The following is a 15,063-nucleotide window of genomic DNA, read 5'->3' as shown; positions in this document are numbered from 1 at the left end:
ATACACACACACACCCTCATTCGCTACCTTTCCCTCTCCCTCCTCCTGCCAGCATGGGGCCTTTCCTCAGTCTTCTCCCTTCCATGAATCGAGGGCCTGCTGGAAACGCTCCCCTGGGACAGCCCTGAAAATTTAATGGCCAGCGTTTCCTGGGTTTCTCTTGCTACTTGCTTTAATACGGGGTCAGAGTGCCGTGCAACAAAGTGAAGAGGTTCTCTCTTCTCTTTTTGGGTGGGAAGGAACCAAGGTTTGATGTGCCCCATATTCCAGGGGATGAATTATAGACAGGGGTCAGTGAGGGTCCCGGCTCTCTGTGGATGTCACATGCCCTCCCTCCCTTGCCTCCCTGCATACTAAACTGCAGGTCCCAGCACCCTACGCAAATGACCCTCCGCCCCACCACGTGCTACGCAAATGACCCTGAATATGCCACACAATGACTGACCCCGAAATTCAAGCAGTTCTCAGTTAACTCTCCTCTTCAGAAAGCGGCAGATCAGATAAAGTTGACCTCAGATTACAACGTTGCTAAACTCCGCCGCAGAATTATTTCTTAATGTTGTTAATCAGTGTATCCAGAACACTGATTGAAGTGGGAATAGACTGAAGTGTGGAGTGTTTTTTGTTTTGCTAATTGTTTACATCAGTATTGTTGCAGCTTGCGCTCACAGTGCATTCATACTGTTATTACACGTTACAGTTATAATACAGTTAGGAAATATCTATCTAAAGCATTACGCTGTGGTTTGAGAACTAATGGTATGTGAGATAGAGAAGCACTAGTCGGGTACACAGGTGTTTTAGGCTGTCTGCAAAACCACTGCCTCATTCACTGATTCACTGCTCCCAAATAACAGATGCTCTGTAGTGACTGGTAAATTGAGATTTCAAACACTCTTGAATCATAATCATTTTGCGTCATGTTGAATTATATATAGTGCATAATATCGTAATGCTCTAATTTGGGTTTGGAGATGTCGGTGGGTGGGTCTGGAGGTGTGATGGATGTGGTATTCCATAAAAGGTGGTGTGAATTATTCAAGAGAGCGTTACATACATAAACAGCATTAATCAATATGTGTATGGGCAGTTATATCTTGGCAAACATTACATAGCCTCCGTCTCCGGTTGAGATGAGTCTTCCTGGTAAAGGCAAGTGGAGGAACTAATTTTAATAAGACATAAGTGATACTCAGTAGATGCTGCAGACAAACATCTCTATATGAACGGTTTATATGAGAGGAGTCACAAATGAATGCACAGATTTTTCATGTTTTGCCACTTCTTACACACTTATCTGGCCAAATTCACCTTGAATTGTATATCTCTGTATCACATCATATCATGTATAACAGTAGTACTCTAGGGGAATGTAAACTAGTTTGTCTTTTACACGGTCATGTTCTACCAAGGATTTGGTATTGCACACATGAGTATGTTTGCATTAAGGTTAGGTTTCTTGGCAGGGATTAGTGTAGCTAGTTTGCATGTGCATTTATTTTTTGTACAATTTTTGCACTAAGTGAACCTACAGGGACAGATTATATCATGTTTGTGTTTGATTCTTAGTTGCTGCTGTGTCTTTATACTCATCAAGATAGCTAAGGAGTTAAACATTTACACACACGCACACACGGAAATGCACAAACACACACACGGACATGCACAAACACACACTGGTATGTTTGCCAGTGCATTTTTTTTTGTATATATGTCTCCGGGAATTTGAATACCTGAATACTGAGTGTTTGAATTTATGGGTGTGTTTATGCTTATGGGGAGATTGCACCCCAGTAGTCAGCTGCCTGGGGAGTGCAAGACTCTGATTACGATTCGGGACAGAGAACTGTAAATAATGGAGCTCGTCTCCCTCTGAGGTAGAGTTGCAGGGCTGTTCGAAATCTTGTTTCCCTCTATACCTCACATATATTTCTGTAGATCTCTAAACAGGCATTTATGACTCCCTGTTGATGTACTGCTCTTAAGATTAGTGCAGCGACCATAACGACACTTACCATGGTGTCACCAGCTTGTAGCCGGTCTCTATAAGGGGGGCACTTTTTTATTTTTACAGATAATAATTACCTCCTAAATTAAATTAAAGCATTTACACTGGTTGTCAGTAATGGTTCCATTGTTTACTCACAACAAACAAAATATCTGCCAAAATTTTTTACCCTGATGTGACAATCAAGTGTCTGTTCAAATTATTCTGGTGCTTGATTTTTCATGATGAATACTAACAGTACCTCCTCCTGTTAACTTAACTGTATGAGTGAATGACTGGTGCACTAATTAGGTGGGCAATTAAGATTTATGTGGTCTGAGGTTTGTTTTATTGTTCATGTTTGTTTTGTGTTCGTATTTCAGCAGATTGACTGAATCATGCGATCAGTAGCAATGCAGAGAAAAAGACTGAGGTAATTGCTCCCAGTGCTCCGCGTTAGTCTCTGCTTTTGTACACACACGCACATACACGTCCAAGCAGGCACTCATGAACACACATACACAAGTGCCTCAGTTTGAATTGGACGATTTCTTGCTCTGGGAGAAATGGAGCGATGGTGAAAGAGGTGGCCTACAGCAGCTAATCAGTCCAGATGCACAGCTTCTTAGAGCGAAGTAGAAGAAAGCCAGCAGCTCAATCAATACTTGAAGAATCAGCCTCATCAGGATTATTGGCTCAACCAGCAGTGGTACCCAGCGTTCCACCACACACACTGTCTGGGGAGGGATAGAAGGAGAAAAGGGTAGAGGAAGAACAAGGGAGAGAGGGAGATATGTCTTTGGTCTGGAGTTTGAATAGGACATGATGTTAGAAGGCAGGAAAGACTGGTTCAGAGGTTAGTCTAGGGTTGCAGGTTTATTTGAGATCATGATTTACAGAAAACGGCAGCGGCAGTTATGTTTTCTCAATTTTACTACTCATTTTTTTGCCTTTCTGATCCAGTTGAGATGTTTTTTTTTTTTAAAGCAATAATGAGGGTCATTGAAAGTCTGCTTTTATTTTCAATATCAATTAACAACTACATTGTTTAAGTATAGGGATACGTACAGAAGTCTTACATATTGGGGTCATTTCAGCACACATGAAGTCCCTTGCATCCTTCTTTCTATTCAGTACAAGTATTCTTGTACTGAACAAACTCATAGTTATTTTATCACACATTCTTGAAATGTTTCCGCATCTTTCAAAAACTTAAATTAAAATCTTCACTGTCTGCAGTCCAGATTTCTTGCCCACATGTTTTCTTCTACCTCGCAGAATGTTTGGTTTGCACAGTCAGCTGAATTGTTGGCTCTTCGTTAAACCTGCTGTCAGTGAAATACTTGGTTTCAGTTGTTTTTGTTGGGTGGTTGTCTCTTTGCTAACGCTACTGCTGATTCTGGCTGCAAGTCTGCAAATTTAAACAGCTGATACCAAAATAGCCTTAGAAACCATCCTCTGACGAAGTTACAGCAGGGGAGTAAATTCATTTTAAAGATGCACACCAATAATATTGCCCTCTGGATGTTAAAATAATTTATTGGTTTGATAAAGTAAACCCAGCTTCACCCTCTGCAAAGTAGGCAAAAGTCTCCCCAAGTGGTCCCATATTGTTTTAATGGTCTTGCGACGCCAAAAAAAAAAAAATTGATTAATTAAATTTCAGATTCCTCACTCCCACAGATTCTTCAGCATGTTTTGTATAGCTGATTTTATTCATATTTTTGTTTACAGGTTGAAGCAAGTAGGTTCAAAAGCACAAAAGAAAATGAGCCTGTATAATATTAGCAGGTGAGGCGGCATTGGCTTTTCTTTTCTCCCTTGGATTTTGCTGTAGGGGAAGCTGCCGTTTTATTGAAAAAATATTGTACAGCATCAACAATTTATTCATGAAAAGATTCTTAGCATTACTTTGAAGCTTGCGTGTCTTTTCTGAAAATGTTGTGTTGGAAGTTCATTTTGTCGATGCGCCACCAGTCTGTTGTTCACATGGCTCATGTTTTCCGAGTGTCCCTTAGAGAGTTGAAGAGTTTACTGAGGCAAATAGCTTGGTTGGCCTGCTGACAGATAGGGACCAACAGCTGTAGCCAGGACGACACACTCGCACCAAGAATGTGACAAACCCAGCATCACTGAATATTGCAGTGAGATGACCTAGAGCTGTCTTCAGTGTAAAATAACAGAAGTTGAGGAGAGTTCACAGTTTTATCTTTCTTTGCTCTACCTTTGTCTGTGTTGTCAAACTTTAATTGTCTCATCAAACACTTTGTCTTTAACTCTCTATGTATCTCTTTCTCTTTCTTTGTCTCAGTCTGTCTTTTTTCTTCTCTAATATGACTGTATAGGATAAAGAGGTGACAAGAGCCCAGAGAGAGAGAGATTCTGGACAGATAAAGGAAGGGGGGGGGGGGGGTTGGTGGTGGTGTTGATAATCGGCAAACAGATTTCCATGCTTATTACACTAATGATTTCATGATATTTGATGTGGCGGCGGGGGTTGGGAGGATGTGGAAGCATAGGTGGAGGGGAGGGGGTCGCCTTCTCTCCCTCTCGGCACAGCTAAATGATGGAGTAATTTGAGTGACCTCTGACTTGGGGTAGGCCCAGGCGTAATTGCATGTCATTCTGGCACGGGGGGGGGGGGGGTTGGCTCGGCTCCACAAAATACAAAGTACCCAACCACCCCCCACCTCTTTCTTGCATATCACTTGTTTTTCTGTGTCTCCTTTTCATGTGAACCCCATCACTGTCTTCCTCTCCATCTTGTTGCCTGTCTCACTGTGGCTCACTCCCTGAGTGTTTCCAAAAAAAAAAAAAAAAACACCCCGCAAACAAAAGAAAGATTGCATTAATTTTCAAATGATGATATTACATTAAGCGCAGAGATCTCATATATCAAAACGTGAGAACTACTCCCTTACTGTATGTGCTTCATCTTAATGGTATCGCTGGATGTCAAGGGCATGGAGGAAATTAAATCGGAAAGTGCAGATAGACCAAAGAAGATATTATCTCTGGATGATTGCAGTTTTGATAGGTATTCCAGTGAATTTCATTTTCTCCGGATGGGGAGAAGATGAGTTAGCCTGCACATTTGCTCATTTTTCTTCTACATGATTTATGTGAGTTGAGTATAAAACTCTCTCCTCCTCCCCCCCAACACCTCCCCTCTTTATCGGGAACACATACATGCATGCGCACCCACACACACCCACGCACACACCCATGCACACACCCATGCACATGGGGTAGTAAATTACTGCTTTTGAGTTGTATCTCGGCTGGGGCAGTTTACGCGAGTGTATGTATGCCTACTTTTTGTATGGCTGTAGGTGGGCAAACCGCAGTGCATGGGGTTTTGTGTATTTCTATGCACGTGCATGTTTTAGCCTGTGTGTTTGTACTTGTGTGTCTGTACGAATACACGCGCCCGAGATAGCAGCAGAGCCATCAGCGGGAATGATTCCAGGGAGACGGGGGAGTGTCATTACTCAGACTTGTTTACATTCTAAATACGTAATGAAATCTTGTTGGTAATAATGACGGGAATAAAAGTTTGGGAAATTGTAAAAGTGGTGAAGTTTGAGAAATGAGCCCCGGCCTGTGAAATAGCATTTGGGGGCAGGAAACGACATTATTATGCAGTGCTCCTGCCTGCCTGAGACATGAAGATGAACTGCTGGCGGGCCATAAAATGCTGTTAGCCCTAGCCTGAAGTATGGCACATTGTAAAAGAGCCCTGATCCCATATTGCCATTATATATAAAAGTATAGCCATACACAACATTATTTTTCATATAAGATGAGCTTAGATGCAGTGGCCCAGGCCCCCCAAATACATACACTGATAGGCAGATTTTTTTTTCCCCTTCCTTATAAAATATATAAATAAACATATTGCCATGGAACCCATCTCTGCCCTGATCTTATAGACCTCGATATTAAAAACAGAAATATTGCATTTTCTAGGGGCTCTGTTTTCCCCTGTCCTCTTTTGGGTATGGGATATATATGTGTGTTTGTTTGGGGGGGGCAGGCAGAGGAACAGGAGGAGATGCAGAGGAAGCCTGAGCGAAATGCAACAAATGAAAGAAAATGGAAACAGATGAAGACTTCAAAAATATAATGAGATGAATATTGAGCATATCAACTCCAGCATAAAGAGAGTTTGTTGATGTGGGCGGTGTGCCTGTGTATGTGTATATATTGAAACTGTTTATTGACAGATAATAATGGTTACAGTGGTGCAATTAAGATTTATGTCACAATAGATGGACTGATGTCATTGATGTCCCATTTGTTTCTCAAGATGATTTTTTAAAAAGACATTTAAAAGTGTCGTGAGCTTATTCAGATTCTTTAATTTTTCTGCAGCGTACGGGAAGCAGGGAAAACGGGACAACATGTGTCTGAAGCAAGGATGTTGCTGGTTTTTTTTTTTTACTGAATTTCTTCCTGCAGGTTTTCAAACACCTGTTTTGAAATGGAGAGGAGCATCTGACATGCGGGTCATTTGGTTTCCCCAAAAAAGTTTTAAAGAAGTGCTCTTGCAAGTTTTTAGGAGGCTGACTCTTCTGTAAGTTTACTTGACAATAGAGTGTGTAGACAGAAGGTAAGAGAACTTAGACAGAGGCACCAGCCCGACTGGATTTTTTTTTGTTCCTTATGCTAACACTCGGACATACAATTTATTGAGAGATTATATGTAATTTGTCTTATCTCAGCACCAAGGAAATGAGAACTTGTAGTAGTTTTATCACTAATAATCTTCATTGATATATTGCTAAGTTTGTGAAAATTATGTAGGAGATGAATGTTTAAAATGACCAAATCATTTGTGTTACCTTTTCTGTTGTAAGTCAAATTAACTTGGAGGGTTATAAAGGACTGTGAACAGGTAAATCAGTCAATAGTGAATGAATATGTGGTTGCTCACCCAGCGTACTTTCAAAAATACACTTAGCTAGAACAGCTATATTTATTTAATTATATTTGTTATCATTAATGAGTGCAAGTTTATAATTAGACAATACTGTTCACTGCTAAAAAAACAGCACTACATGTCATGCGCACCATAAACTACATTTATTTTGTTCTCATGTTGCAGCAGTAATCTTCCAAAAACTTTGAACAGTATCTTTTTGTCTTTCTCTTGAAATTGTTTTGTACATAGCGGCATATACGTCTTGTGCTCTGTTGAGTTGGGGAGTTGTAGTAGTGATGTGATGAGCTCCGCTGGTTGCTGCTCCTTGGAGCTGCCGGGAGATGATGGTTTACTGTGTCTGCCGATTCCAGAGCTCAACTAATCATCAGGGAGACCAGCGGTGCCTCACCCTCTCTCTCTCTGACCTACAGTCTCTATCTACCTCTTCATTGCTTCAATGTCCCACCCTGCTTTGGTCTCTTCCTCACTTTCTGGGTCTTTGTTCATTACTCAGTTGACCTAGTAGAATGACTTGGACTGAATATGGTTATTATGATGGTGTAAAGTGAGAGGGATAGACAGATTATGTCGTCTAAAAGTAATAGTGAGTTAAAGCTGAGCGGTGTGTTTATGTGTTGCTGTTAAACATTGCTCTTATGCTTTCTTAAAGTCTTCTTAAAGGCAATGGAGCAGTGGAGTTTTATTCTTTTCTGTTTTTTCTCCTCTCTGTTTCTGGTCACAGTCTTGTTGTTGTGTGGTCTGATAGACGGAGTAAATCATTTGGTAAGACAGTCGTCCGACCATCTGACCACAATCTGGCCAGAGACGGCCTATCTGACCTTTGTTCAGCCTCTCTGTGTCTGCTCTAACGGGCATTAATTCATCTGCTGACCCACCATACTTTGCTTTGTCTGGTTGGCCTCAGGCCTAATAATGATAATAATAGCCCCTTGGACTAGAGCATGACTAGAAATAGATCAAATTTGCTGCTTGCCGTGCCTCATTATACACAGTGTACACACAGTGTAGCATTGTTTTTACCAAGTGGCGTGAGGGTTATTTATTTTTCTAATGGGACATGTTTATTTTTGACTAATGGGATGGGCGCTGGGCACTTAGGCTCAGTTAAGCGTATCTCAGCGTGTCTGTCGTCACTGTGGTGAGGTAAGCAAACAAGCTGGAGGCCTACTGTGAGGCGTACTGGACTTCCTGTCACATTTAGGGCAAGAGTTAGCCTGAGTCAAGCGGGTGTGGGTATCAGGTCTTGGCAATAACAGCCCAATAATAGTAGATTCTTTTATGACAGCTACTTGAAAAGGAGGATGTTTATAAAAGGGTGTTCCTTTACACCTCGTGAGATAGAGAGGGGGAAAAATTCCTGCACCTGCACGACACGTGAATGACTGGATTTGATAAACGCACATAGAACATTGAGAGAGAGTTCCTGCTCTTGTCAAGTGTTTCAGTCCAAAAGCTCAAAAGACAGATATCTCAAAGCTAAAGTGAAATACTAATTGCTGGATATTCCAACAGGGGGCAACATGTAAGGCGTTGGTATGCTCCAGCAGAGGTGCTGGTCGGATGGTGGCAGGGTGAGCAGAGGAAAGGAAAGTAGGCAGGGTTTGAACTTCTTTAAAAGCCTCTTTTTCATTCTTTACAAAACTTTTCGTGAGTTCAGCTGAGGGCAACACGGCCGTGACTCAGTTAGTAAAACAGATGGTCAATTAATCGTTGGGTTTGTGATTCCTCCTCTTGTCTACATGTGTCTCTGAGCAAGACGCTGAACCCTAAACTACTCCCAATGATCAGACTTACTTCTTGCACAGCAGCTCAGCATCTAGTGTGTGTGTGCGTGTGTGTGCGTGTGCGTGTGTGTGTACGTGTGTGTGTGTGTGTGTGTGTGCGTGTGTGTGTGTGCGTGTGCGTGCGTGCGTGCGTGCGCGCGCATGGGTGAAGGAGAGACACTTTTTTCTGTACTTACATTAATGGTCCCACAGTATATAAATACAGACCATTTACTACACCAATGGCTCTGTAAGAACCAACCATTTAACAATAAAAGTCTGAACATTTCTACTTTATAAAACCGATTCTCTTGAGGGCTACGTCTGATCCTGTCTGTCTGTGGTCCCCTCTATTTCCGTATTCTTCTTCATTGTCATCTTCTAATTTCTTCCTCATCTCCCCTCTTCTTCACACACTCCCTGTTTTTGTCTGCCATATTTCCTGAGCTCTGAAGAAAACAAAAGCAACTTTGTGTCTGTCTTGTCTTTTGTCCCCCTCCTCCTGTTTCCCCCTTCCTACGTGGTGTGAGGAAAGCGCTGCTTATTTCCAACACACACTCCCACTTTACTCACTCCAAACACACGCACAAGCACACACACAAACACACACACACGCACGCACACACGCGCGCACACACACACAGAGTCCTCCTCCTGGTGTCTCATGTTTGTTTGTGTGTGTCGAAAAGGCACGCTTCTAATTGTGGGGCGAAGCCACTTCAGATGCAGCGGGCGCCTCTCTCCCAGTGGGGGGAACGCAGATCTGCCTCTGGGGAGCACAATTAACGCCTTTTTATTGTTTACTAATGAATTACACACAGAGGAAGCGGGCGTGCATGTGCAAATTAGAGTGAAAAATAGAGTTTGTTGGGAAGCAAAAACATGAAATGTCATCTGTGTACTTGTGTGTGGGTTGTGTGTCATTATGTTTGCTTAGTTGAGAGCTGACTTGTGAGTACCTTTTACATTACTTGTGTCGATAATTAGAAATTAATTAACCTGTCTCAGCGTCCATTTAGTTCTGTAGGCAGGAAGTGCACACTTGCCCTGATTTTTTTCTCTCTCTCTTTTCTGCATTTATTTAAAGAGTATAGAGCTGTAATGCTTAGTTCATTAACCTAGTTCATTAACTTAATCAATTGACAGAACATTGACAACTGTTTCGATAACCAAATAATTATTTTTGTAATTATTTAAGCAGAAAAATCAAAGAATAAGTTTAGTAAACTGAATATGTTTTTGGTTTCGGACCGTCTGGTCGTTCAAAAAAAATCACATCAGGATTTATTTACTATTTACTGACATTTTATAAACAAAAGGATTAATCTAATCGATTAGTTGAAAAGATCATCTGCAGATTAATCGATAATAATCGTTAGTTGCAGCCTTAAAAGGCTAATTAAATGCAGAATCAGACATTGCACAAAACTACTGCAATACACCCTAATAAAACGTTAGGGCAGGAGTTTTTCTATTTACAGGTGAAAGGAAAATAACTGCTTTGACGTCAATGATTAGTGTTGTAAGAAAAAAAAGTTGGTTGAAAGTTTCAACAGCAACAGACAACACAGCAGCAGTATCCTGTCTTATGTGATTCAGTGTCTTATTACCCTTCAAGAGCAGGGAGCTGTGTGTGTGTGTGTGTGTGTGTGTGTGTGTGTGTGTGTGTGTGTGTGTGTGTGTGTGTGTGTGTGTGTGTGTGTGTGTGTGTGTGAGTGTGTGTGTGTGTGTGTGTGTGTGTGTGTGTGTGTGTGTGTGTGTGTGAGTGTGTGTGTGTGCGCGTGTGCGCGTGTGTGTGCGTGTGCGTGTGCGCATTCAGGATGCATGGCCTTACACATGCCTCAAGGCCAATGTAAACAAATGCTAATGTAATTATTGAGGGGGCGTTGTAATAAACTGTAACTAAGATGATTGTGCACACACAGGTTAGTTAAGCTGTGATGTGTTATTGCTTTAAATGACTCGTCGTACCAAGACTGATTTCCCTGTCGTTCTAATTGTTTAGCAGGCTAAGCCTAGTACCATTTAAATGGGTTCAAATCCTACTCAGGACATTTATTTTGTGGCATGTAATCCCTCCATTTGCTGTAAGACTGTTCACGTAAAGGCAAAGATGCCAAAAAGCAAGAAAAATAGACTGAAATGTGCCTGAATCAGTTCTTCATGAAGGGGAATAGAAAGTGTGTGTGTGTATACGTCTGTGTGTGGGTGAAGGCCTCAAGTTTTCTTCCTCTTCTCCGACATAATAGTGATTGGTAATTTCAGCTGTCGAGCATTGAGAGTCAGTATGAGTGTGATCCATTATGTCACCTGCTACAGGGGATACGTGCACACACACTCACATGCACACACACACACACACACACACACACACACACACACACACACACACATATCCATGTTGCATTAAGTGTGTGTCAGTCTGTGTCTGTGCAGTGCCTTGATGTGCGTTCCATCTAGGATACAGCACCCTGACATCGCTACATTAAAGGGGGTCATTATATTTCCCTGACTGCCACCGAAAAGTGACGTTTTTACAAAGTGACAAGTTTACAGTTTGATAAATCAGATTTTTTGCTGTGGGTGGGGAGCCAGGAGAAGGAATGGTGGGAGGAAGAGCCGGGTTATCTCTGGTGGAGGAGGAGGAGGGAGGAGGAAGCGCTGCCTGTCAGCGACGCCCCGGCCCTGTCGTCTAAATGATGCTCCCAGGCAGCCGATTCAGATCCCATCCCCATTAGCATTTAATTTCTCTCTAATCCTACACACAGTCTCCGCCGCTGCATGGTAACGAGGTCCGCCGTGCCACGGCAGCGCCGAAAAACCTCCGAGAGCAATCTGCAGCGTGCTCGCCTTTTATAGCTCCACGCCCTGTCGTAGCCATCATTCTTCCTTGACAATTAAGACCCTCAAATCTAATAGCAGTGATATTGGAATTACAGCAAGGCCCTTTTGAGGGCATGTCAGGAAAAAGGGCTGCACCTCCCAATACAGCTGTCAAAGCACAAGGCCCTCCCCCTGTTCATGCCCGCTAAGCGTTTCTGATGCATACACACACACACACACACACACACACACACACACACACACACACACACACACACAGGATGGGAAGGGGAATATGTTGAGTCTTTGGCTGTGATCTTTGTAAAATGTGCTCTCTGTGCCCTCTTATCCAACTCTCTAAAGACTTGTTACAGCAGCTTTTGTTTTCTCTCTTCTCCTCTCCCTTCTCTCTCTGTCTCTCTCTCTCACTCTCTCACTCTTTGCCTCTAAATTTCTCTTCATCTCTTCCTCATTGATTCTCCCTGGTGTGTGAGAGATGTTGTTGCTTTCTGTTTTTTACTAGCAGGGTTTTTAGAGACGACTAGACTAGCAGCTTGGTGAAGTTGTCCCCCGGTGCTCCATGAGGACAGTTTAAGGGAACATTCGCTCTAATGGTTGCAGTTAAAGATTATCATGGATAAAATATATTTCAGCCTAAGGGACGCAACAGTTTTAGAGCTAGATTACATAGATAAAGTTGTGTTAGTGTGGAGGCTGACTGTCCCGTCATGAACTGTGCTTTGTGATTTCTCAGGCACTAGGGTGGCAATGTTAACAGGTAGATCATCCTTTAAGAGGACGATTTGGAAAGCGTCTGAGTTAACAAGTGGCTATCCTGCTTAATGTGGCCTTAAGCAACACACTGAGCCCCTACCAGCTCTAGACCCTATTCTGAAGCTGCCCCTCACCTCTGACCAAGAAAAAATAAGAAACTCTGTGTAGGAGGGATAAGTATATTGCATTATTATTTATCACTAATTTTCTGTTTTATTTTATCTTTGTCGGTCTCCTGCAGACTCCATCAGAACAAGCTAAAGTTCGAATGCATATGGTCCTGCAGGCTGCAGGTAAGTGGATGATAATTCTGTCTTTTATGTCACAGTGGGCTTCAGAAAAAGTGCCAGGGGTCTTGATACTTACCAGTTTGTGGTTACTCACTCATTCATGGATCCTAACGTGCAGGTGGTGTGAGAGAATATTGTGTAAAGTAGCCTCAGTCTGTAGTCTGCATCACTGTGCAAAATCACTTATTTTCTAGCCAGAATTGGGTCTTTTCTGTCAGTATACCTTTTTAGTCATGCTAGTCGCATACTCTAGCTCTAGGGATGACAGTGTTGGTTGGTCTGTCGATCCAACACAATTTCTTTAACTACATGTGCTTTCATTCATAAACATGCACGACAGCAAGTATACACAATGTAAATATATTTGTAAAAATAGCAACATTTATGCATATAGATGACTGGAAGCTTGTCCAGTTTTGCGCAATGTAGACATTTAAAACTAGTAGTGACTCTGTCCATGAAACAGCGCAGCCTAACACCAGAGCCGTACGCAATGTGTACAATGTTCCAGTGATGATTTTTACACAAATACTCCAAATGTTAAAGTTAAAGGCCTGGTTCATTTAGAGAAATTTAATTGGAAAGCCACTTACAAAAACGTGTAGATATCAAGATATATATATATATATATATATATATATATATATATATATATATATATATATATATATGAGCCACAGTCTCATATGTACACTCCACTGTGGACCTGGATGGGTTTCATGGTTGTTTTCCCAGACTCTCAGCACCCCTCCCTGTTCACACCACTACAATCTCTCACACACACACACACACACACAGAAATACATACACACAATCTCCGCTTTGAGTGCTTCTGGGCCCATATTCACTGCAGCTTAATTTCAAACACTCCTCCCAGTACATAAGTCATAGATGTCACCATGCACGCGGTGTATATATTCCAGTGTGTATTCGAGGGGTAGAGTTGCGAGCCAGATGTGACAGGCAGAGATTGACTGTGGAGAAAGATGTCTTCATGTTTACAGTCATGCACACACACACACACGCACACACACACACACACACACACACACACACACACACACACACACACATACATGGCCCAGGACTTCAGAACAGGGCTCTAATTTCACCACAGGAAATATATGAAAGAACCAGGCATCTATACATCATCTATAAAGCACCCAGCAGCCACAGTATTTACCACACTTAAGACTTGTTCAGCCGTACTGTAGCCCAAAGAACAACTGCAGTCCCCTCCTGTGATTTCATTGATATGAACTTTTTGAAGCATATTTTACATATTTCATCATACTTTGAATCGACTCTACATAGTTGTGGGAATGTGGGAATTTTCGATTTTTTTTGGAGTGGGGACAATTAAACTTTTGTTTTACAATCACTTTAGAAAAATGGAAGTTTTTCTTTGCTCAAATATTTTTTCTAATGTATGTCAGACACCCTACACTCCCTGCCCTGCCACCTCAAGGCTAATGTTGTACTAATAGTGGTGAGGCATCATTAAATTGAGCATGTGGCTTTGAGTGCAGTGGGCCAGACTGGTGCAGACACAGGCCCAGGGCCAGACGCAGGGCTAGAGGAGAGGGTTTAATGTGCTGGACATGTCTCTGGTTTTCCTCTCTTTCCTGGAGGCTTCCAAAAGAACAGGTTTATGGCTCAGTCAAAGATTCTCTTCACCAGAGAACCCGGGCTGGACTGTATCAGGCCTTCGGGTGCCCGTGATCATATCGCTTACAGTAAAATACAAATGGACAACAGATTTGAACTTGATAAAGCAGTTTTCATTAGGTAATCGGACTGATTTATCATTTTCTTTCTGCTTTGTTTTCTGTTACCTTTCCTCATTTTTCTGAGTAATCATTGAATGCTCCTGCTAATTTAAATCATGTTTGAATAATTACAAATATTTGGGATATTTTTTTTCTCAAGTCCTCTGACCTGCGGCTGCTAAGTACCTTGCTCCTAAAGCTTATAAAATCATCAGTCTCACATCTCTACTTATTTCCTACATTTTCTTTTCTGTTGTCCCTCTCTGTCTATCTGTCCCCTCACTCTCTGTCCTACTGTCTTTGTTCCAGGGTTGTTAGCGGACAGAGTGAGATAGGGATGGAAAGAGGGAGGGATGGAGGGCGAGAAGGAAGCAGCAGATGTTGGGAGGTTGTGTGAATGTTAATGTCCTGACGTGGCCGTGGAGCTTAAGCCTCCTCCTCCTCCTCCTCCTTCCCTCCGTTCCTCTCTGAGCGCCCGCCAGGCTTTCTCTCTCGGGGTCTCCTGACATCCTTAAAGCCCGCGGCTCTCCTCTCCTCTTCTCTGCTCTCTGCTACCTCTTTCTCTCCCATCCCCTCCCTCTCTCCCTCCTTTTGTCCGTCTATGGACTCTCTCTAGTCAGTAGAGAGCAGATCATCCCATGGCTAAAGCGGCTCAGGCCTTTGTGTTGGGGGGCTCTGTGGACCTGTAATGAGCCCCCTCGGCTGGCCCGCT

At 42.4% G+C, this 15,063-nt stretch overlaps 1 protein-coding gene across 1 annotated transcript in view; it reads left to right on the top strand.

Annotated features, from left to right (window-relative positions):
* The window catches only part of rsrc1 (arginine/serine-rich coiled-coil 1), a 116,831-nt gene that overhangs the window by 43,765 nt on the left and 58,003 nt on the right, over positions 1 to 15,063 (top strand). Inside the window, exon 6 of the mRNA XM_056374343.1 lies at positions 12,534 to 12,585. Within this exon, the coding sequence (XP_056230318.1) occupies positions 12,534 to 12,585 (52 nt within the window). The remainder of the gene's footprint in view (positions 1 to 12,533; positions 12,586 to 15,063) is intronic.

The sequence above is a fragment of the Seriola aureovittata genome, chromosome 4 (genome assembly GCF_021018895.1).
Source record: "Seriola aureovittata isolate HTS-2021-v1 ecotype China chromosome 4, ASM2101889v1, whole genome shotgun sequence".
NCBI lineage: Eukaryota > Metazoa > Chordata > Actinopteri > Carangiformes > Carangidae > Seriola > Seriola aureovittata.
This window is presented reverse-complemented; position numbering and strand designations above follow the sequence as displayed.